The 23,307-nt window shown below is 26.9% G+C and overlaps 2 protein-coding genes across 11 annotated transcripts in view; one reads left to right on the top strand and one right to left on the bottom strand.

Moving 5' to 3' along the window:
* The window catches only part of LOC135930372 (uncharacterized), a 16,326-nt gene extending 7,242 nt beyond the window's left edge, over positions 1 to 9,084 (top strand). For 4 of the 9 annotated variants that reach the window (XR_010572747.1, XR_010572744.1, XR_010572751.1 and 1 more), the window contains 4 exons: positions 682 to 850; positions 8,473 to 8,561; positions 8,746 to 8,796; positions 8,910 to 9,084. Coding sequence is in view for 1 of the 9 variants with exons in the window: in XM_065467161.1 (XP_065323233.1) it covers positions 682 to 794 (113 nt within the window). In the remaining 8 variants the exon portion in view is untranslated. Of the gene's footprint in view, positions 1 to 681; positions 1,149 to 1,386; positions 1,518 to 8,472; positions 8,562 to 8,659; positions 8,797 to 8,909 lie in introns of those variants that run through there. The other 5 variants (XR_010572745.1, XR_010572749.1, XR_010572746.1 and 2 more) reach the window with 5 other exon arrangements.
* The window catches only part of LOC135930371 (tRNA (adenine(58)-N(1))-methyltransferase non-catalytic subunit TRM6-like), a 23,770-nt gene extending 463 nt beyond the window's left edge, over positions 1 to 23,307 (bottom strand). The window contains exons 1-7 of one of the 2 annotated variants that reach the window (XM_065467159.1): positions 23,193 to 23,307; positions 23,013 to 23,149; positions 22,856 to 22,971; positions 22,537 to 22,820; positions 22,327 to 22,495; positions 14,457 to 14,759; positions 14,271 to 14,357 (exon numbers count right to left, since the gene is read on the bottom strand). In XM_065467159.1, coding sequence (XP_065323231.1) covers positions 14,271 to 14,357; positions 14,457 to 14,759; positions 22,327 to 22,495; positions 22,537 to 22,820; positions 22,856 to 22,971; positions 23,013 to 23,149; positions 23,193 to 23,272 — 1,176 coding nt within the window. In that variant the 5' untranslated portion in view covers positions 23,273 to 23,307. Of the gene's footprint in view, positions 1 to 14,270; positions 14,358 to 14,456; positions 14,760 to 22,326; positions 22,496 to 22,536; positions 22,821 to 22,855; positions 22,972 to 23,012; positions 23,150 to 23,192 lie in introns of those variants that run through there. The other variant, XM_065467160.1, reaches the window with a different exon arrangement.

Raw genomic sequence — 23,307 nt, 5'->3', positions numbered from 1 at the left:
GTTTACATGGAGTTTTAAAACTGGTTAAGTTTTAGGTACATAAAAAATTTCTCCTGGACCCGGTACACAACTCGGGTTCCGATTCGGTTCAAAGCCATGGTAAATATTTATATCAGGCTTAAAATTATTTTTTATAGTATGAATATTTATCGACCTAGATAACGCTGAGCAAAAAAACGATTAGTATTTTACGAATACCATAATACAATTTAAAAAATACTTGTCGGAAAATAGCCTTTTCTTCATTTAATTAAATATATCTAAATATTCTAAATTATTTGTTTATAAGCTTAGTTATAAATAGAAATGAAGATAGCTTTTAATTGTTTTTAGCCTGTCCAGTAAATTAAAATAGAGATGTACCAATATTAAATATAGGATCGGCGTCGACATTTTATAAAAAACCAATCAAATATTACAATTGTTTTTGGATGCTTGTAATTATATAATATTTTTTATTTTATACATAATTTCCTAATAATAAATGAATAAATGAGAACCAAAAATTTCAATTTATTTGTAACGGATGTTTAAAAAAATTAAAAAAAGATTATATTGTTTTAAAAAGAAAAAATAGTTAGTTAAAAAATAAAAAAAATATATAATTCTTTTGTTATATAATATGCAACAAGGTATGGATTTGAGCCTATTTAACGCGTCAAATATATTTTAAATAAAAAGGTTTTTCTTTGGTGGAATTAGAGAAAACATTCGCAACTCCATCACGAAAGCAACACAAAGACATACTAAGTAATCTTTTGTTAGTTGCCGTAGTCTCAGACACCTATGGATAGTTTGGACCCGAAGCCTTAAAATTATTCAAAACAATAGGGCACAGGTTTAATCACAGGTGATATAAAAGAAGCTTTTACCTATAACAAAAAAATATATATCGAAATTTGCCGACCAAACTGTATATCTATACATGGGTCATTATGCCCGCACTATTTTTTAAAGTTTTCTATTCTTTTTAAATATTATTTTTTCTTTTAGATATATATTTTTACAATAGATATGTTATCAAAAATTTATCTTATTGTTTAATAGTGAATATAAAAATAAAAAATTTATTATTGAAAAATTATCATGTTTTATTTTGGTTTCCAGCTCAAATAATAATATTTTTATAAAAAAAACCAAAGTTTGGAATGCTAAAAAGGATTAAGATTTCTCAACTTTTTTTCTTCAAAATGGTTAAAATTCCTCATATTTTTGAAACGAGGTTCCGATATTTAAATTTGACCTGGTTCCTAGTATTAGGGTTCCAAGCCCTTTTTAATAAGCAATGAATTTTGTCAGGATCGCTCTCATATCATGACTCATGAGTTATATCTACAATTTCCGATATCTCGGGTAAGGTTAACAAAATCTATCATATTATTTCAGGGTCCTAGAAGCATTAAAATGAGCCTTGGTTCTTATATATCTTAAAGGGAAGTTCTGATCATAGATTTGATCCTGCTTCGAGGATTCAGATTCCAAGCTCTAAAATCAACTAAAACTTTTCATTTTGAAAGGTAAATTTTATTTAATTTTTCTATAGTCAAAAATATCGATTTAGCTCTTTTGGAGAAATCCCAAGGTTTAGATAATATTTTTTGGCTAAAATCTTGATTGTCTTCTTTTTCTATAAAAATTGTTATAGAATAAGCCTAAATGAGATTGAATTTAGAAATTTTATTTTATTAACAAAAAGGAATAAAATATCGATTTTTTTAAAAAAAAATTAAATGGATATAATGACGGACGAGTTAGATAAAATGAAATTGTATATTTTTTTGCCGTGTTACTAATAATAATGCAATAATGAGATGGAAGAAAAATAAGTAATAATATTAAATTGATATTGGTGTATATGATGTCCACATAAGCTTTGATATAATACTAAAAATTTGAAGGTCATAATTCATTATAAATTCGTGAATAAGTAAGGAATATAAATTTTTTTTAAAAAAAATTTACTTATATAAACCGATAACTTAGTTAGTATAATGGGGAAAAAAATGGAAATGTTGGAGATTAATATTCATATAATATTAATATATCAACCTTCACTGCAAATATTTTGTAAGGTTTAAAACTTCTATCAAGGTTGACGATGTCAGTTAAGAAATAAGAAAATTATTTAAAATTCTATCATAAGTCCTTTCCAGATAGACGTTTTTTAAAAGGATTTCCTCTAGCATTTTTTTTTATCTTTAAACAAATTAATTTTTTATTAACGATTAAATGGTCTTTGTGATGCCGGTAATTCTACAAATTATAAAACGGGCATTGGAAATCTCTTTGAAAACTGTTTTGTTTAGAAATAGGTTTAAATAATTCAAGCTAAAAATATCTTGCCCCCTCCTCTCCAAAAGCCCATCATTAGACAAGGGTTACCCTAGAGAACTGCACGGGCTGTCCGTAGCCCGACCCGACCCGGCCAGAGCCTCGGGCTCGGGTCGGGTTCGGACATCAAAAAAAAAATTCCTCGGGTTCGGGCTCGGGTCGGGTTGTAAAAGCTGTCCGACCCGACCCGACCCGAAAATATATATAATAATATTAATATCTTAAATAGTTAGTATAATTTATAATATTAATTATAAAATCATATTATTTAATATTTATCACATTTTAGGATTAAAATGTCAATCATATTAACATGTCATGATTAATTATTATTTTATAAACCTAACAACCGGATACCAAACTATTTTATTACTAAATTGTGTTTCTCGTAAATTACAAGATAAGACATATTTTATGTAAGTTTTATTTATTATTTAACAAGCCTATACATTGTCTTTTTTAACATTTGTTTTAACCCTTCACTACAAAGGTAGAAAAAACTCCCTTAACTACAAAGGTGGGGTCTATTTTACCCCAAATTTTGATTAGATATATCTCAAAACATATTAAAAATTGAGATCTAAAATTTTGAGTATATATTTAAAAAATATTGGAGATAATAAATACAAAATCTTAGATTAATATTTACTTCCAAAAAAAAGTTAGACAAATTTTCCTAAAATTACTGAAATAAAATTTTCTTTTTCAGTACTTCCTTTAATTATTTTATTATCACTAAATAAAATTCAAATTTTATTAAATCAATGTTGAATAATGATAATTACATAAATTTTATAAAAAAATATCATATATCAAAAAAAATATTAATCATCAAATATGTAAAATTATTAAAAAATAATAATGTAAATATATATCTTAATATTATTATTGAATATTTTTTTCTTAAGAAACTACAGAGGTGGTAAATACCTTTTTGGACTTCTCTTTATGGGAGGCTGACAATGCGTATTCTGATGCTAGCGCCGAAGTTGACGAGCTAAAAAAATATCTAGATCCGAAATTATGTGTTGATGACGATAATATTTTAAAATGGTGGAAAACAAACCATTATGAGTTTCCAAATTTAAGTATTTTAGCTCTTAAATTCCTGGCTATCCCTGCTTCGTCGGCTAGCAGTGAAAGGGCGTTTTCAGCTGCTGGTAGGGCCTTTGAGGAGAGAAGGACTCGTTTAAAGCCAGATAAACTGGACGCCTCTTTATTTATATATCATAATTATTCACTTTGTGATAATTTTGATAATGATATTGATGAGGTCAATATATAATATAATATGTTCATTATATTTTTTATATATTTATTAACTTTTACATCATATCTATATTCGCATAAATGATGCTTATTATATAATCGTTATAATTTTTAAATTCGCTTGTATATTAATCGTTTTATAATATTTTTTACAAATTTTAAAAATGCAACTTAATATATATCTTGAATAGATTATGGCCGTCAAATAAACTTTTATTTAAGGTGGCTGAACTGAATAAATACACATAAATTTTTTTTTGGTTATTATAATATTAAAACTTAAATTGCAAAATTTTATTCGGGTCGGGCTCGGGTCGGGTTGGATTAAAAAATGTGTGCTCGGGCTCGGGTCGGGCTCGGACAAAAAAAATTTTAAATTCGGGCTCGGGTCGGGCTCGGGTTGCGAAAAAATTACTTTGCAGTTCTCTAGGTTACCCAGACTTTTAATGGAGGTGAAAATGATCACATCCCATTCCGAGAGGATAAGAGTAAAAAGAACTATATACTACTGGTTGGAAAAGATCAGCTATCTAAATTTTATATGATAAAATGTGTTTTTTAGGTAAAAAAAACAAAATATTTTTACGTCACAATATTTGATGGCATTAAAATATGAAGAGTTTAAAAATAATAAATATTATATATTTAAAACGATTTAAAATAATTATATATACGCCTGATGATTTTGCTATGGAGAAAAGATTTGGGCTTCTACTTGCCAAATCTTGAGGCTTACACAATATTATTTTGGCTAAAATCTTAATCGGGCCATTTTTTAAGATCGACCCAAATCGGGTTGTTTGACAACCCTATATTAGAAATATTAAGCTTATATAGATTAAACGCCATCTATAATATAAATATTTTTTCCTTAACCATACTATTAAGAATATTAGGATAAACGCCATATTTTTTTAAAATATATTATATTTATTTTTTATTTTAATAGCTAAATGACGATTTCAAATATTTAGTTATTAGACTTGCCCTAAAAATAAGTTAAACAGTTAGGCTTAGTAGAAAAATTGGCGAAAATTATAGGCATTGGAATGACAGCTCACTTATATAAGTTAGCCAGGATGTAGGACTTCGTTGTGTGAAGGTGGGGGAGTTCTAAAATACTAAATAAGATAATCGGAGAAAAGACAGCCTTAATATGTTTTAATCAGAGATGCATCCAAATTCACAATTTCCACAAAATAGGCCTACAAATTTCTAGTAATAATAAAAGTAAAATATTAGACACCATCATGAGGAAGCCTAATACTCTACTTTTAAATAATATTCATCATAAACCTGATTTAACTAGTTTCTTTTAAATTTAATAATTTGTTTGCTAAATTAATTTTATTATGAAGAATAAATATACAATACAATATATTGATAGACATTTTTATGGCTTAAAATTTAAAAAATATTTTTGTAGAAATAAATGGAGACTAAAAAAAATTATATATTAAATTTGTACCAGTTGCCTTTCATGTTTTAATCGAAAATTTAAAAATGTCAATTTAAAAAAAAAAAATTAAATCCGATTTTCTTTAAAAAGGGGAATTTTATATGACCAAACTTTATAGTTGGATATTATTTTCCAACCAATGATTTATGAATAGAAATTATATATAATTTTATGATAAATTTAAAGCATTATATTCGATTTTTATGATTATTAACTTTTTTAAATTTTCACGTTAAAGATTTGCCAAAATTTAAATCTTGATTTATGACCGTTAGAAATACTAAAGTAATAAAATTATTTTAAAAAAGGTGCATTTGATTAATTTAATAAAATTTATGTAATATAAATTTTTTTTTAATATATATAACTTACTGACGATTAGGGATAGGCAAAGCGCAGCCGGTTATAAATTTTTGCACAATTTGCCTGGCCCGTTAAAATTTTACGAAAAATCAGGTCCGACCCATTATAATTTTAGGAATAGAGTCCGTCATTTTTAATATATGTCTAACTTTTAGTGTTGTTAAACGGTTCGATTTGAGCCGATTTTTGAAAACGGCTAACTCAACATTATAGCCAGGAAAATATTGCCTAAGCATCGAGATCTTGCTAATAGATGTTCAATCCTATATGCCATCTATGAGCAAAATATTTAGGCTTGCATAATATTTTTCTGGATAAAATATTGAGTTAGCTGTTTTTAAAAATGGGCTCAAATTGAGCCGTTTAACAACACTACTAACTTTTCTCAAATGGCAATTGGTCACTCGCCCAGTTTCTAAATTAGGCGGTTTAGGCTTTTTGCCTCTCAATATTTTATCCTCATCATCATTATTTTTATCCAGATTAACAAACAATTTTATTATCTCAAACTTCATATGTCCCACCGATCATTTATTAGCTGACGCAAATAACAAATGGGGGCTAATATACCCATTAATACTCATTTGCCATCAATCATCATATACAAAAAAAATTTCACACCTTAAATTTTAAATACCAAACCGTTAGTCAATCCAATTTAGATTGCGTTTACGTCTAAGTTGAGACATCATACAGCCCTTGAATCAAATGCATCACCCGTCGATTCAAAAGGTAGGCCTTAATTGTATTTTTAGTCAAGGGTGCCACATAGCGATGAACCCTGTAATAAGTGTTAACAGCCGCCCACATTCCGAACCATCTTGAACCCACAAATTTATCTCAAGTAGGGCTTAAAACATAATGGTATGACAACCATATCCTGGGCCCTAGGAAAATCATTAATATGGACATGTGTGTCTCTTCATTCTTCGACATAAATATCAACTAACACAAGCTCAAACAAAAAAGATAAACAAATACAAAAATTTCAACAACTTCTTATTTACTCATAGTGACTTCCGCCATTTAACATATAAATTTTTTCAAAATCTACAATACAAACAAAGTTAACGTATTTTTATATATGCGTCAAAAAAATCAGATAGAAATTTTTAGATATATGGTTCCTTTTTGGGAACACAATTATGAAATTGTATTTTTAATTTTATAGTGTTTTAATATTAGTGTTTTAAATATGATACTAAATTAAAAAGGAATTTAAATATTAATTAAAAATTAAGGCTCGTATATTTCTCTATAGCTAATCGAATTAATTTGATTTTTATATCTATACCATTTAATATAATTAATGATTAAACAAGGAAGTGGATCTATTAGTGTGAGGGCTGCAATGGTGTGGAATGCTTTAAAAACTTGATGATAGATTGAATCAGTATACTTATAGTGGTGTAGTCAGGATGTATAGTGAGGCAGAAAATGGATTACTGTGGGCTTCTATCCTAAATCCCCATTTTAGGGCTTTAAAAAAATTTCGCTATTTTTGATTTTCGCGTAATTATTTTTATTTTGCTTCTTTAAAATATGTATTATCTTTATATCATCTGAACAATTGGAACCACTAAAATCTATGCCAAAGTTTAGTGCTTCAAATAATATACAGTATAAATAACAACAATATTTTGGTCATTATGGCTTAATTATATACTAATTTAGTCCATCAAATAAGATAAAATTGTAAAAATTGGCATCATGCTAAAATTGAAATATAGGTGTAAATATCTGTTTGCGTTAATTAAATTTCTAAGTACTTATTAATTCAATAAGTTTTACGAATCACAAAAGAGAAACTAAGTAAAAAAAATGAAAAGATGTCATGCTTTAAGTGTGAAGTGAGCCAAGAATAATTCTGAAATTTATAACAAATCATAATTAGTATTTGTTTGATAGAAAAATTATTGGTAAAAAAAAAATTGGAAAAATTATATCATGCCAAACCAAATAAAAATTATGGCTTGAAGTCAGCTAAATTTCTGCAAGTATTAATTCTGTAAATTATCTAAATTAGTGGGTATTTATTACTTCAATTTTGTAGAAAATTTAAAGAAAAATGTATTGTTAGCAAAATAAGAAAAAATAGCTAAGATTGGTGTAAATACTGATATGAGCTAATATTCTAACCTGTGAATCGATAAGAGCCTCGTGATTTTGTGCTTATAAATTAATAGTTATTACAAGTATATTGCTAAATTCTAATTATATCTGATTTGTTTTAAAGATTATATCAATCAATTTTAATTATAAGTGCACAATTTTTATAAACTTTTCAATTTATAACATATTAATTTTTTTTCTTCTTTTTTTGAATCCAATATATAAATTATATCATATAGTATTATAAATGACAAATCGAAATGTAGTATTTTTGTATACAAAAGTTTTCAAACCAGTTTTTAATGGTTCGAACCGAACCGATATTTTAGGACCGGATCTAAACTTTAACCGTTAGTTTTATCCGAATCTGAACCGATATTTTTCTGTTCGGATACCTGCTTATAATAATACTTCTTTTCCCCATCTTTTTAAAAATATATAATTTTTTTCAAAATTTAATATATTTTCCAATCAATAAATACAAATGGCATAATGGAATTATAACTAAAATAGATAATATTAAGAATGTACATGCTACATTGGATTCAAAACATATGGCGAGTTCCCAGATATACGCTATGCTTCTCGCTTGTGAACTGAGTTTAAAATAAGTCAATTCACAAATTTCTTAAAATTAATCACCAAAAAAACTAAATAAAATATGCTAAATTATTTCAGAAAAATAACTAAAAATAGATCAATTTTAACTAATAACTAGGTTGGGCAGTATTTAATCATATCTAATTAATTCTATGACTACAATGTATTTTTTGTGATAAGTAACTGTAATTAATTACATCTTAAAAAGAAGTTAGTAATTATAATTAATTACAATCTTTTACCTTGGACTCTGACAATAAGTCCAATAATTGCTACAATCTTACAATCAGTAAAAGATAAATCTAACAAATGTAATCCAAATTTTTTTAAAATAACAGATAAAACTACAAGCGCTGTTGGTGTACTTTGAGATCAAATCGTAAAGGACCATAATCAAGCCACCAGTAATTTCCTAAAACATATGAAAGTATATTAAATTTTAATATTTTTCCTCTACAAAAAACATTCTTCTATGTTAACACAATTTAATCATTTAAAAATTTTTTTATACGGAATAATCAAAAGCAAATATTCAACAAATTTTGCCAGAATTTATTTTCAGTTATCAAATGACTAATAATTTAATTGTAAATTTTATTATAAATCTAAAGCATTGTTCTTCTTTATCAGCACCTGAAAAAAGATTATTCCTTCCTAAATAAGTATTATAGAACACATTTAAATTACATGTTTAAAAAATAGATATTTTTAAAAAAAGTTATACGTATTTTTTAAATATTAGTTAAAAATGTATTCTATATCATTTGTTGATTAGGGTAGAAAAGAACTTCAAATAATAATGCCCATATCTATTTATATTTAGACATCATAAATAATATTTCATTTTGTAACACAGAATTTGATTGCAATTTTAATTTTATTATAAAATAAATTGTAATTATTACTCTAGAAAATCACGTTTCATGTAATTAGTAATTAATTACCGTTTTTAGAAAAGGAATTAGAATTTATAATCAATTACAAAAAATTTATAGGTAATTGTAATTTGAAATTTATTATAATAAATATGCACATGGATGATAAATAATATTAATTTTTCAATTATATTATCCAAATTTACACGTTTTTATATTATATTTGTTGTAAAATATATATTAGACTGTAGATTTTTTCCCTTTAAATTGTAATATTTGTAAAATAGATGATTTTGTGGATTTTTTCTTAAAATTATATTTCATACTAACTATTGTATACATTGATTCATTGTAAAGAAAAATTTCGATTTAAAATTTATTCCTGATTCAATTTTTTGATTTAGTGGCCAAGCTTAAAGATTAATTTTTTTTCATGAATTTATTTGAGCTTATATTTGTAACATTAACTAATAAAATACTCAAATATATTTACTAGTCTAGCATTTCTTTTTAAATGTATACATATTTCAACAATATTGAATATATAAGATTTTATCAATAAAATATTTAAAAAGAAAAAATAATGTTCCGTTTTTTTCTAGTCCAAGCAAGCCAAAAGAGGAAGGCATTCATTTTATAAAACTGCACATCAAAGAGTTGATTAAAATTTGAATTATTCCTCTATTATTACCAACAAAATTTCTATTTAGAATCGCCACTAATCAAGATTTTAGACATCATTTGATATGGCTAAAACAGTATTTTACTGAACATTTTAGATAGATTTGATGTTTAATTACCGTGATTTTTTTAAAAATATATCCAAATGATTTTGTGATTGAGAATTAGCATCTAAAAGATTCCTTGAGATTGATATTTTTAACTTTTTTTGGTAAATCATTTTATCCATTCATTTCGGATTTCTTCACAAATTTTACATATTGGTCATTGACTTAAATATGGTTGGATACTTTCTGTTAGCAGAGTTAGGCAGGTCCTCCAGAAAAAGAATCTTGTACAGATACAGATTCTTTATAAAAAAATGAATCTAAGATACAGATACTAGTATCTTTTTCAAAATATCAAAAAGATACAAGATAAAAGATACTTGTATCTTTTACTAAATTAGAGTATCTTAAATACAAGATATTTTTAAATTATCATTATCAATTAAATTAGATTAGTTTATAAAATACAGTTTTTATTATTTATTTGTGAAGAACATAGCATACACATATAAGAATGAATATTTGCAATAATTAATAAAATATTTATTAATGAATTAATTATAATAACCAGGGATTTTAATATTAGTTTTTGCCCATTAATAGCTTAAACAGGGAAGGGAGAGCAATATATTTAATGGGAGTTGAAAATTTGCAAATAAAAAAAAAAATTAAATCAAATGATTTCTTAGAATTTGCAGGTTATTTTCTGTGTTGTTTTAAATATAGCTTATATTCGGAGTATATGGCTAAATAGCATCTCTAAAAAAAATATACTAGTTATATTTTATTCATTATCTTTAATAAATATTTATCCTTACTTGATTGTGATATTTATGTATTTTTAAAATTAGTTTATTTTCTAATATGACTTATTTTGTCAAGTCATGATTATCAAAAATATAGATTATTAATAAATATTTATTTATTTTACAAAATGCGCAAGATATAAAAGACATAAAAAAGGAAAAATTTATTATTATTTTTATTTTTTGGTTTAAAAGACACACGCGTATTTTTATTTTAATATATTATTGTGCTTTAAAAAATTGGAAATTATTATATTTCTTTTTGCCCGATCTATACTAATTTGTATTTGAAAATAGTTGTAAAAAAATTATTATTAATAAATAAATTATTTAGTCTTTAAATTTTGTGTCGTTTTACCTAAGTCCTCATAAGTGAGGCAGTTGAATATATATAAAAAAAAGGATACCTAAGTCCTCTTAAGTGAGGCAGTTGAATATATATAAAAAAAAGGATACCTAAGTCCTCTTAATTGAGGCAGTTAAATATAAAAAAAAAGGATACCTAAGTCCTCTTAAGTGAGGCAGTTGAATATAAAAAAAAAGAATACCTAAGTCCTCTTAAGTGAGGCAGTTGAATATATAAAAAAAAATACCTAAGTCCTCTTAAGTGAGGCGGTTGAATATAAAAAGGGGATTACCAAAGTTTCCTATCAATAAGCGATTTTCACAATAAGGTCTAATAAGAGCTTTGTAGCCCGGAAGTGCTGCCCGTTTTTTGTGAGATTTTCACAAGTTATAGTAAGCTCTGTCGCACATAAGTACTGCCGAACTTTTTTTTACAACTACCTTATATTATAATTAATTTATTAAGAGCCTTTTAAAATTATCTAATGTTATATATCAACTGTAGCTTAAATATTTCCTCTAATAAGAATTTGCTAAAATAATTATATATAAAATATATTAGGGATGTGCCGATATTTTAATCGGATCGGGCCGACTTCACCCATTTTAAAATATCGGTTATCGGCCAATATTATAAAATTTGATCCAATATAAAATGGCTTCTTTAACAAAAATAAAATGTTATAAATTTTTTAAAAAAAGTTATATCTAAGATCATTTATTTTTATAAATAAAATCGAAATCCATTTTTATGTATATTTTTTTAATAATAATAATTAATTAATAAACATTCTGCCATCATTCTGTTTATAAAAGTGTGCCATATTCTCTTCAGAATCTATTTTTAGTGAAGCTGGTGATATTGACAGTTACTATCGCTGCAAGCTAACCTCTGATAAATTGGAAATAATGGTATTTCTAAAAAGAAATCTTGGATATATTAATGTTAAATATTTATTTCAAATTTCATAATATAATTGTTTATTACTTATTATGTATATAGATTAATGTTATTACTTATTATATAAAAGTGAAATGTTATTACTTATTATATAAAAGTGATTTAACAATAAAAATATTTTATATACTTTTAGAATTGCAATTGAATTGAATATAAACTATAACTGATCAATAAAAAGTATATTAAAAATTAAAACCATTGGTATCTTTACAGAATACAAAATTAGATATGATATCGGATCGGTAATCGACCGATATCAGTTTAATATTGGGAATATCGGATCGGCCTCCAAAAAGGGTTATCGATATATCTCTAAAAAATATATATCCAAAATTATTTTAATTTGATATTCAACCATTTTATAAAAAAATTTAATAATAATTATCTTAGAGGGACTTAAGTATTGGTATTATTATGTTAATAATTATAAAATAAAAATGTATAATATACTTTAATATGTTTAATTAAGAAAGTTTGTAGAGGAGTTTGTTGAACCTTTAATAAATTTTTAATTGTGCAATTTTGACATTCAGCTTGTACCTTGTTCTTTTTCACATGAATTACTTTATAAAATTTTCCATCTAGAATTTTAAGATTCGGATTTGATTCAGGAGAACCTATCTCCATAATTTCATCTTCACTACTATCATTGTTAAACATTCTACAAATTAAAAAATATTACATATAAAATATATCCTTCTCTTATTTAGAGTTTTGGTGTTGTTATTTTTAATCTATCTATCTTTGTGACCTGTAAAATTTCCAACTAATTTTGGTTATCAATATATTTAAAATATAGCGGGAAAAATAAAGAAAATAATACAAGATTTCACGAAGAAAATAAAGTTACATTGTGTGATATGTAAATGTTTAAACATGAATATTAAAAAGAATCTGTATCTGTATCTTTTTAAAGAAAAAGAAAAAGATACAAGATTCTTTTCAAAATAAAAGATCTTAGATACAGATACTAGTATCTTATTAAAAATATCAATAAGATACTGAGTATAAGATACAAAAGAATCTTGTATCTTAGATACATGTATTCGCGGTACTGTCCAACTCTGTCTGTTAGTGGATTCTATCTTATCTCACTAGAATCCTCCTTAATAGAGAAATTAAATATTTGTTCTTTTACGTTTACCTCTAAATCATTTGCAGATTAAATATATGATACGAGAAGCCTATCAATGGTTAAAATATTTTCTTAAATATAAACTTATACTAATAGAATTCCAGATCTTAACATGTTCTACATTATCCATAACTATGCTTGTACAATTAAAAATATTTTTGTATTTTATAGTTATCTTTTTCAAAGGGTAACTTTGATTTTCTAATATTTGTAAATTGTTTTAAAATGTACTTCTTCATGTATTTAAATTAGGGATGTGCTGATATTAAATATATGATCGATAAAAACCGGATCGAGTCGATTTTCAAAAAAATTATCCAATCCAATAGCTTTTTCTTTATTTTACGACTGTATATATTTAATATTTTTTTAATTTTATATGTAATTTTATAATAATAATAAATTAATATAAAAAAGAGCAAAAATTTATTTTCATTGCTAAAAAAATCGAATTATTTTAAAAAATAGAATAACTATATGATATTTTATTATCAGTAGCAAGAGGAGGATTTAAAGATATCTAATGAGTCCATTCAGCTTTTGTTGTTAAAAGGCTGCTATAAAAATTATATTCGAAAATCTCTATGTTTAAAACTTTGATCGTATATAATTTAACCCTTTTAAAAAATATGAAATAAATTAACCCCGTTAGGTTTGCCCTATGCTCCTCCCCCCCTTCCCAAATTTTTTTAGATCTAGTTACGATACCTGTAGGATTTCTCTATATAATCTAATCATGCGACTTTTTGCGATAATCGAAGGCATGTTTGTCCTCACACGGATATTCCATAGTAAAATGGGTCTTCATTTGTGTTGGCCCTCTAGCGCCTTCCAATGATAGATTGACATTAAGGTCAGAGGATAAGTTCAATAAATATATTCCTTGGTAATATCTCATCGTTACAATCGTTTTGACTTCGATAGCCATATTCAGAACTCAAGACTTATGCTTAATAAAAAACTCAGCAAGATCCCTTAAATGAAGATTTTTAAGGTCAAAAATTGGACATTTAGATCGTCAAATTTTCCTCCTATATTCACGCATATTCTACAAGGATCCATTATTATTAATCCCAATAATGGACGTGGTGGCTAAAGATGTATGAAAGACTTCCACGAAAGCTCGTATATGTATTGATTGCAAAGAGTGAGGCGGAAATATTATTAAAATATAAGCGTGAAAAATGACATCTATAAAGTAACAAATTCATCGATTCCCAAAATGAAATCGATTTAAAAAAATAAAAATAAATCATGTCAACAACTCTATTGTATTGCTAATTAACCTGATGTTCGCGAAGCCATGTTTCACTAATTTGCAAATCTATAAAACAGTCGGTCTTTTTAAGGGCTTGATAACAATCTAGGAGGGGCTTTTTATATATAATAATTTATTTTATATTAAAAAGCTAAATAAAAGATTTCTCTGAATGATTTTAATTTAATATAATTATATTATATTATATACCTACCTCTCTATATTGCGAATATATAGCTATTGGTCTTGAATATTTTAGAAACCGCATAAGTGATAATGCTATATGTTTAGGATGAAACTTGGAGGCAATTATCAATGAATCCATGCTTCTGAAATCGTTAAAATCTCCTCCTTGAGGAAATATGATCTCTATTGCCTTTTCTTCTTCATATTTCCTTTTTGTCACGATTTCAATGTGCTTGAGTAACTTTACGTTATCCCTTTTTGGCAAGCTTAAATCATCATCATCTAAATATTTTTTGCCATTACTATCACATACTGTATTATGGTCGTCCTTCTATAATATAAAAAAAATATTATGAAAGAGATGACTATGTCAGCGTAGTGTTGTTAAACGGTTAGATTTTGCCAATTTTAAATTAAGATTTTAGCCAAATTAATTATAAGCAAGCCTAGAGATTAAGTTAATGAATGTACAAACCTTTCTGCCACCTACGAGCAAAATCTTTAGGTTTGTGTAGTATCATTTGGCTAAAATGTTAGGTTAATCGTTTTTAAAAATAGAGTCGTTTAACAACACTTTGCCAGAATAAAGGATTTTTTATGAGTTATTTAAAAGGTTTGAGCCTTTTCAAAGGTAAAAATCTGATTTTACCGGAAATGTATTTCAGCATTTTGTTTTTAGAAAGTATAATTAATCTGTGAATTTTAGAAAATTTTGTCATAAACTTTTAATCCTCGTTTAATTTACATTAGTTTTTAATATATATTATAAATGAAAGTTAACGGTAAAATTGTCCGAAATTCGTAGGGTAGGTATTAGTGATTGTCGCGGCGAGCCCAGCCCGAACAGGCCCGTAAAAAATATTTTGCACTAGTTGTCCGGCCTGGATAGTAATAGCTTTTTATGAAGGAAAGGGCATAAATTTGCCGAATGCCTAATTATCAGCTTTAAATACATTTTCAATTCGCGACTCGTAAAAATATTTGCACAATTTATCCGACCCGAAAATTTTTTGTTTAGCGGGTGGATTACGCTGATTTCTAGTAGGTATCCTACATATGCTGAAATACATTTCCGATAAAACTAATTCGCGGGAAAAAAATTAACCCATTAACGCTAATATATGAATTATATTAACTATAACAGCTAACAAGTAATAGAGTAAAAAAATAACAATAATTTCAGGGTTGCAATAATAAAGATCAGTTTCGGATAGGCCAATATTTTTTTTTTATAAAAGACCTGATATCGATTTAATTTACCTAACACTTTCTCAAATTGATCAGAATCTTTAACAAGTAATGTCTCTAGAGCATTTCCACCCTAACCTTAAGATCGATATTGGGTTCAGATAAATATTGGTTCTACTGGGGATCGAACAAAAGAAATACAGATGATAGTAGAGTTATAATGGTTTCCCCTTTAACAATAAAATTAGTATAAATAAGAAAAGTATTATAAATATTTAACGGGCGAGTTAAGAAATAATTTTAGACATTCAGTATTTTTCTGAGCTTTGAGTATTCTCATAGTTTAAGGAGTTTCAGTTTTAACTTTGAGCGATTAAATAGGTCAATTTTAAAATATGAAACTCGATAAATCTGTGGTAACTTTGATACCATTATAATTTAGCATCGATAAAATAAAAAGTATTCATGATTTTTACATTTTGGAAAGAAATGTGTCACCTAATTAAGATTGAAGTGGCTATTAAAATGAAACGATTACATTAAATTATTTTTACAAGTCCTTTTATGTCTATACACCCAAATATTTTATATCCCAATAAATTAGATTCTTTAATGCGGTAACTCTTTATTATTCTTCAATTAAAATATATTTAATTTATTTCCACTTTTAAAGAAGCGTCAAAAAAAAATATAATTTACAATACAAAATTCCAAATATAAAATTCCAAAAAAAAATATAAAAATAAATTCCAATTATGATAATTTTCCGTTTTTTGTCTTTTATAGATTCTCAAAAATAAATATATATTTATTAATAATAAAATAAAATAAAATAATTTCTAAAACAATGATGACTCATCCAAATACAATATTAATTTATATAGCGATGATTCATCAAAATTACAAATTTATTTTTAATCCTATGATTTGACAAATAATAAAACAGAATAATTTGATCATTAATAAAAATTTTACCCTTCTTGACACGCCCCCTTTTATAATGAGCCCAAGTCCCCCTCATCGCTCTCTCCTAGAATCCCCTCCAGTTCCTCATCCGTTATGAGGAAATTCAATATATCACCCACCTCTCTGCTGAATATTCCATCCGGGTCCCGGTCTACTCCCTGCGCCTCTTCCGTCCTTGAGTTCATGGGATAGGCATCCACCAACTGATTTCCCCCCGAGGTTTCTTACGAAATGTCCACCACGGGCCATTGCATCTCGCCCAGAAGATAATAGTTTCGGATGGAGGACCGGCCTTCATAAGTGGACAATTCAAGTCTTTTTGTGTGGAAACCGGGGCGAGACATATTTTGACGCCACCATATCATCCGAGCTCGAACGGTCAAGCGGAACGAATGGTGTCGATTGTCAAAAATTGTTTAAGAAAATTAAAGTATGGAGGTGGGGAAATTTGGGGAGCAGTAGCTTATTACAACAACTGTCGAAAGGGAGAGGAACAATCTCCGGCAGAAAGGTTTTTGGGGAGACGAACCAGAATATTACTGGATTTATTAAAACGGGACACGAATCAAGAAGTGGAAAAGGAGAAAATTGAGATGTTGGAATTCATAGTGGGTCAAACCGTGTGAGCTAGAGTATATGGAACTACCAGGAAATGGGAATCCGGGAGGATCGTGGAAAACATTGGGAACAAGTTAAGTCGAGTAAGGTTCGCCGATGGAAGAGAGGGAATACGACATCGGGATCAGTTGAAAAGAGGTGTGGAGCCCGGAAGATTATGATCGGGGGTATGAAGTTGGGCGATATATTATCGAAAATGAGTGAAAAGAAATACATGTATAAAAGAATTTGAAATTTAAAAGGAAGATTTAATAGGTATCGGGATATAATATATTTTATAGTGCTCAAGTTGGGCAGGGAAATAATTGCTCTATTATAGAGCTCAATATATGCGTGCAATGGAATGGGTATCCCAAAAGAAGCCCGAAATAAGTACTGGAGCTTTTATAATGTCTCAGTAGAATAATAATTATTATATGGAAAAATATCTGGGAAAACATTTATCGGAAAGGAAGATTTAATAGATATCGGGATATAATGTATTTTATAGTGCTCAAGTTGGGCGAGGAAATAATTGCTCTATTATAGCACTCAATATATAAGTGCAATGGAATAGGTATCCTGGAAGAAGCCCGGAATAAATTTGGGAAATCGTTATCTGCAGGGAGATTTAATAGGTATCGGGATGTAATATATTTTATATTGCTCAATTTGGGCAGGGAAAATATGTTCTATGTTAACGCGCAATATATACCAAGCTGTGAAAATAACGCCGTCTAATAGCGTGTTAAAAAAAAAAAGAAGAAGATAAATTTATAAATGGGCTCATTAAAGGAGATGAGTTGGGGAAGCAAGTGGAAAAAGTTATAATAAAAAAATAAAATAAAGATAAAAATTTGCGAAGAAAGGAATGAAAGATTTAAAAATTAAAGACAACGGAATAGTTGGCAAAATCGATCAATTAAAAAGAATTTTTGTTATGAAGTAATTATAGGCCGAGATCATAAATTATTAAATTATCGGTAATGTGTTAAAGATTGGAGGAAAATGTTTGAGATTTGAAAATGTCATTGCCAAGTAAAGAAAAAAAAGAATGATGTGGTAAAGGCCAAGATCATAAATTACAAAATTATATAGAATGTGTCAAAGATTTGGGAAAAATGTTCGAAATTCGGGAATGTCAGTGCCAAGTTTAAAAAAAGGGGGAATGACTTAATAATCGTGGGTATATATGGGAGAAGTAATAAAAAAAAATTTTGTTTGCGAGTATTCACTTTAGAATTAGTTTGAAAGAAAATAAAATAATATTTCTTTTTATTTTCGTAATTTATTCTCGTAATTACTGGAAATTTTATTGGTGGAGAAAAACTGATACAAATATCCGAATTCTTAAAAATGGCGATAAATAAAATATGGTATATTGGGGATACAGTGATCCAGCTAATAATTCGGCCTCGAACTAATTTTGAACGCAGGACGGCAAGAAGAACATCTTCCCGGGTACAGCCATTGGAGGATCCACGGAGATGCTTCAGATGTCAACAAAGGGGCCATGTACGGAGTAGGTGCCCACTGGATAGTCGAAACGGAAATGAAGAAACGGAGTACCAGGTATCATCTCCTATCAGATTGGTAGCCGCGGCGGAGATGCGACCGGTAGCCGAGATTGTGGGCCAGAGGGCAGATATCCTATGACAAACGGAGGGAGAGCTAGCAGACCCAATTCCGCTATCTCTGGGCGAGATGCAATGGCCCGTGGTGGACATTTCGTAAGAAACCTCGGGGGGAAATCAGTTGGTGGATGCCTATCCCATGAACTCAAGGACGGAAGAGGCGCAGGGAGTAGACCGGGACCCGGATGGAATATTCAGCAGAGAGGTGGGTGATATATTGAATTTCCTCATAAAGGATGAGGAACTGGAGGGGATTCTAGGAGAGAGCGATGAGGGGGACTTGGGCTCATTATAAAAGGGGGCGTGTCAAGAAGGGTAAGATTTTTATTAATGATCAAATTATTCTGTTTTATTATTTGTCAAATCATAGGATTAAAAATAAATTTGTAATTTTGATGAATCATCGCTATATAAATTAATATTGTTTTTGGATGAGTCATCATTGTTTTAGAAATTATTTTATTTTATTATTAATAAATATATATTTATTTTTGTGAATCTATAAAAGACAAAAAAAAGGGAAAATTATCATAATTGGAATTTATTTTTATATTTTTTTTTGGAATTTTGGATTGTAAATTATATTTTTTTTTGACGCGTCTTTAAAAGTGGAAATAAATTAAATATATTTTAATTGAAGAATAATAAAGAGTTACCGCATTAAAGAATCTAATTTATTGGGATATAAAATATTTGGGTGTATAAACATAAAAGTATTATAAGAATAACTACTAAACGGGAATTGAAAATAAGAGTAAATTTATGTTAAACGAATCCTTATTATTTCCCAGATATTTGAAAAAAAATTCGCATGACCAATCATTTTTGAAAATCTTCACATTAAAATCTCCCAATTGTATTTAGAAAAAACTTCTTGCTAAAAACTAGGTTCTAAAAATTTGTAAAATTGTAAAAATGAATATTTTTTAAAAGAAAAAAAATGATATGAAGGTATTATTTTATAAAATTTCTTCAAGCTACTATAACCCTTTAATATTCTTTCCCATAAATATCTAAAAGTTGGGGAAAATGTTTAAAGGCGAAAAAAAATTTGTTTAATTTTCTTTTAATCAATTAAAACCTCGACATAGGGGGGCGAATTTTAAAAACAAATTCAGATTTCGATTTATTTAAAGCAGAGGCCTGCCGGTCAGAAAATGGAATATTTTTAAAAAATCAGGGTAATCTTAAAAATTTTAAAATGAAATAACCAGGTAGGACTTTTACAATTAAATGTTAACCTACGATAATATTTTGCTTCAAGCTAGGTATATAACAGGTAATTTAGGATAAGCATTAAATTTTCTAATATTTTTTCGTTTAAATTATACTAAAACTAGTTTCGGGTTAAGATCCTAACATTATACATTATATGATTTAGGGTTACTCGATAATATTTAAATTAGTTAAGTTTAATTTAAACTACTTTTTCTTTTATAATTTTGGTTAACCATTTTATTTAAGAAATCTTTTTCAGGAATATATTTTCCAGAAAATTTTATTTTGTTGATTTCCTCAAAATTTTTAAATATTTTATTTGGAAAATTTTATTTCGTGGATATTTTTATAGAGATTTCTTCTATTTTATTAATTTTCTAAAAAATAGGTAATTATTTTTTAGGATCTAAAAAATAGGTAATTATTTTACAGGAAATTTCTCTCTAGCAGGCGCGTAACCAATGGGGGGGGGGGGGGGTAATCCTCTCTCATCGCAAATTTGACTGTTTTCATAAATATCATTTTAAGCTAATAAAAATTTTACTCACCCCTCCCCCCCCCTTCAAAATTTTACAAATATTTGAATATCAATTTTCCAACATAAAACTTATTTTTTATAAATAATTTTTTTTTTAATTTTCTTTCCTTGTGAGTACATTAACATTATTCAAAAATATTAATAAAAAATGGAGAAATTTTTAGTCAAAGACAAAGATATTGAAATCAAACGGTATATAATTTATTATTAAATATATTTATTTTATGAAATTCAAGATTATTAGTTAGTGAGTTAGAATTAATAAATAAGTATTTTTAATAATATTTTAATTATTAATAAATATTTAATTTTATATTTTTCTTTAGAACAGAAGATAAAATTTAAATTTGTCTGAGCATGTTGGCTTAATTTCCCGATATTTTGAAGTTATTTTATATTCTTGCATGTTTGCCTATTACAACATGCACGAATGAAAGGACATTTTCAAACTTGAGAAGGCTGAAGACATTTTTACGAAGTACTACTTCAGAATCTTGGCTAAATGGATTATCTATGTTAAATATTCATAGAGATTTAGTTCCAACGACGAACGAAATTCTAGATAAATTGGCAAAATCCACATGAAAATTAAAAATCACATTATAGTTATAGTGTTTAATAAACTTTTTGATAATATTGTATTTGATAGAAGTTATAAAAACTTGCTTATTAAATTATTTTGTCAATATTTTATACATTGTGCAATTAATATTTTCAATAAAAAAATAATTTATTCTACTTATATTGTATGAGAATTTAAGCTGAGACTAGTTTTTAAAGCAAATTTTAAAATAAATTGACATTAAACTTTATTTCAACTTTACATTTAAAAAAACTTTATTAAATATAACATACCTAACTTAAAATAATAAAAAATAAGCTTATAATATCGATATGCACAAATTAATAAATAAAAGTTAAAAATAGATATATAATTATTATTAAATTATGAATAATTATTATTAAATTATGAATAATTTAATAGAATAGCTAAAACATAAAACCTGGTTGAAGGCCAAGCAAAACTGGCCAAAGGCCAGCTTAGGGGATTTGGGGGTGAAGTCCCCCCCTCCAAAAAAAATTCCACCTCCCATAAGAAAATCCTGGATATGCCACTGCTCTCTAGGGAATTATATTCCTAGATTCCATATGACACATCATGGAAGGTATTACATTCCTAGATTCCATATGACACATCATGGAAAGTATTACAGGGTGAATTCTACTATCTCTGTGTACTAGATTACATGTTTCATTAATTAATATCATCTGTCAAACTTTTCAGCAAAATCCCCCTTAACAAATTTTATATTTTACAAGAAATTAAAAATGGTGAACTATTTCACACCTATCATGCAATCATATGCAAATATTAACTATATTATATAGTTAACAAGATTACACATTTCCAGGCTGCCTTCTGTAAAGGTAGGTCAAACACTCAATAGATACATATAATAATGTAGACCTGCCATACTTGAAAGAAATTAAAGAATATTTTTTTAAAAATCTTTGAATTTAGATGGTAATAATATATCTTTCTTAAATTTATTATTTTATCTAGTGCTCCAAATTTTTTTGTGGGAGTTGAATTATTATATTGATTCATGTATTTATTGGGTTTTTCAAACCCAATCAGTTGGGTTCATATGAAACCAACTCCAATGCTAATTTTATCTGTTTTCTAGCACCTGAGCTGAATCCACAAATTTTTGATAAAAATAATTTTAGGCAATTTATTTTATAATTAAAAATACCTTTTTGATAATAGCAATCCCATTATTATCACAAAAATCTGAATTCTCATTTATGGGTTTATCAATACTATATTGCAATTTCATACCCATTTTAAGAATATTTTGAAAATTAACCGAAAATATGGAATTAAAATGAGATTGAGGTAATTGCATATAATCTATACAAGTTCTATAAAATAATTATATAAAATTATTAGGTTTATTATATACCTATTTGGAAAATCTCCATGATATACTTGTATAATAGTTCCTTGCCCTCCTTGCTTTCTTAATAAAGTTCCAATAATTAAACCTTGACAAGTTTCAAATACCATAATTTTTTTATTTTTATCACTATTTACATTATATAAACAAGTTAAATTGGCTAAATCTTGAAATGATATGTAACAGATTTTATTTGCACATCTAATACTCATTACCTTCCATATAAGAGCTGGAGTTGGTCTAAGCAAAGCTAATTCCAAACATATTTTACGTTTTTTTCTTTGCACATACTTTAACAAATATTTAAATCTTTTTATAAATTTACTTTGTACTTAGAGTACTCACTTCTGTCCACAAAACTTGTATTAGACCTAGCTATCTCATTAGAGATTATTTGATCATCAATAATTATTTTATTTTCTTCATAACTTTCATTGTAATCTAAATTTAATATTTAATTTGTTCCAGAAATTAAATTTTACTATTTAATACAATTTTATCGTCATAGGTAGATTGACGAGACCTTGTAAACTTTCCATCACAATAGACATAAAATGAATCGTAATGAAGACCTATAAAATCTTTAAGTGAAATTCTAAAGTTGAAGATTTTGATATTTCTACATAAAACATTAAAATAAAATTAATGAGGAATGAGTGTACTTATTTTTCTCGATTTTATAACAAAATATATAATGAGGATTTTGTAATATAACATGATTATTATCCTCAATAATATTCATTGATTATTATCCTCAATAATATTCATGTTCATGAG

This window comes from Gordionus sp. m RMFG-2023, chromosome 5 (genome assembly GCF_954871325.1).
Source record: "Gordionus sp. m RMFG-2023 chromosome 5, tfGorSpeb1-WG-v2, whole genome shotgun sequence".
Lineage (NCBI taxonomy): Eukaryota > Metazoa > Nematomorpha > Gordioida > Chordodea > Parachordodidae > Gordionus > Gordionus sp. m RMFG-2023.
Note: the sequence above shows the minus strand (reverse complement) of the source record. Positions and strands in the feature narration are given on the sequence as shown.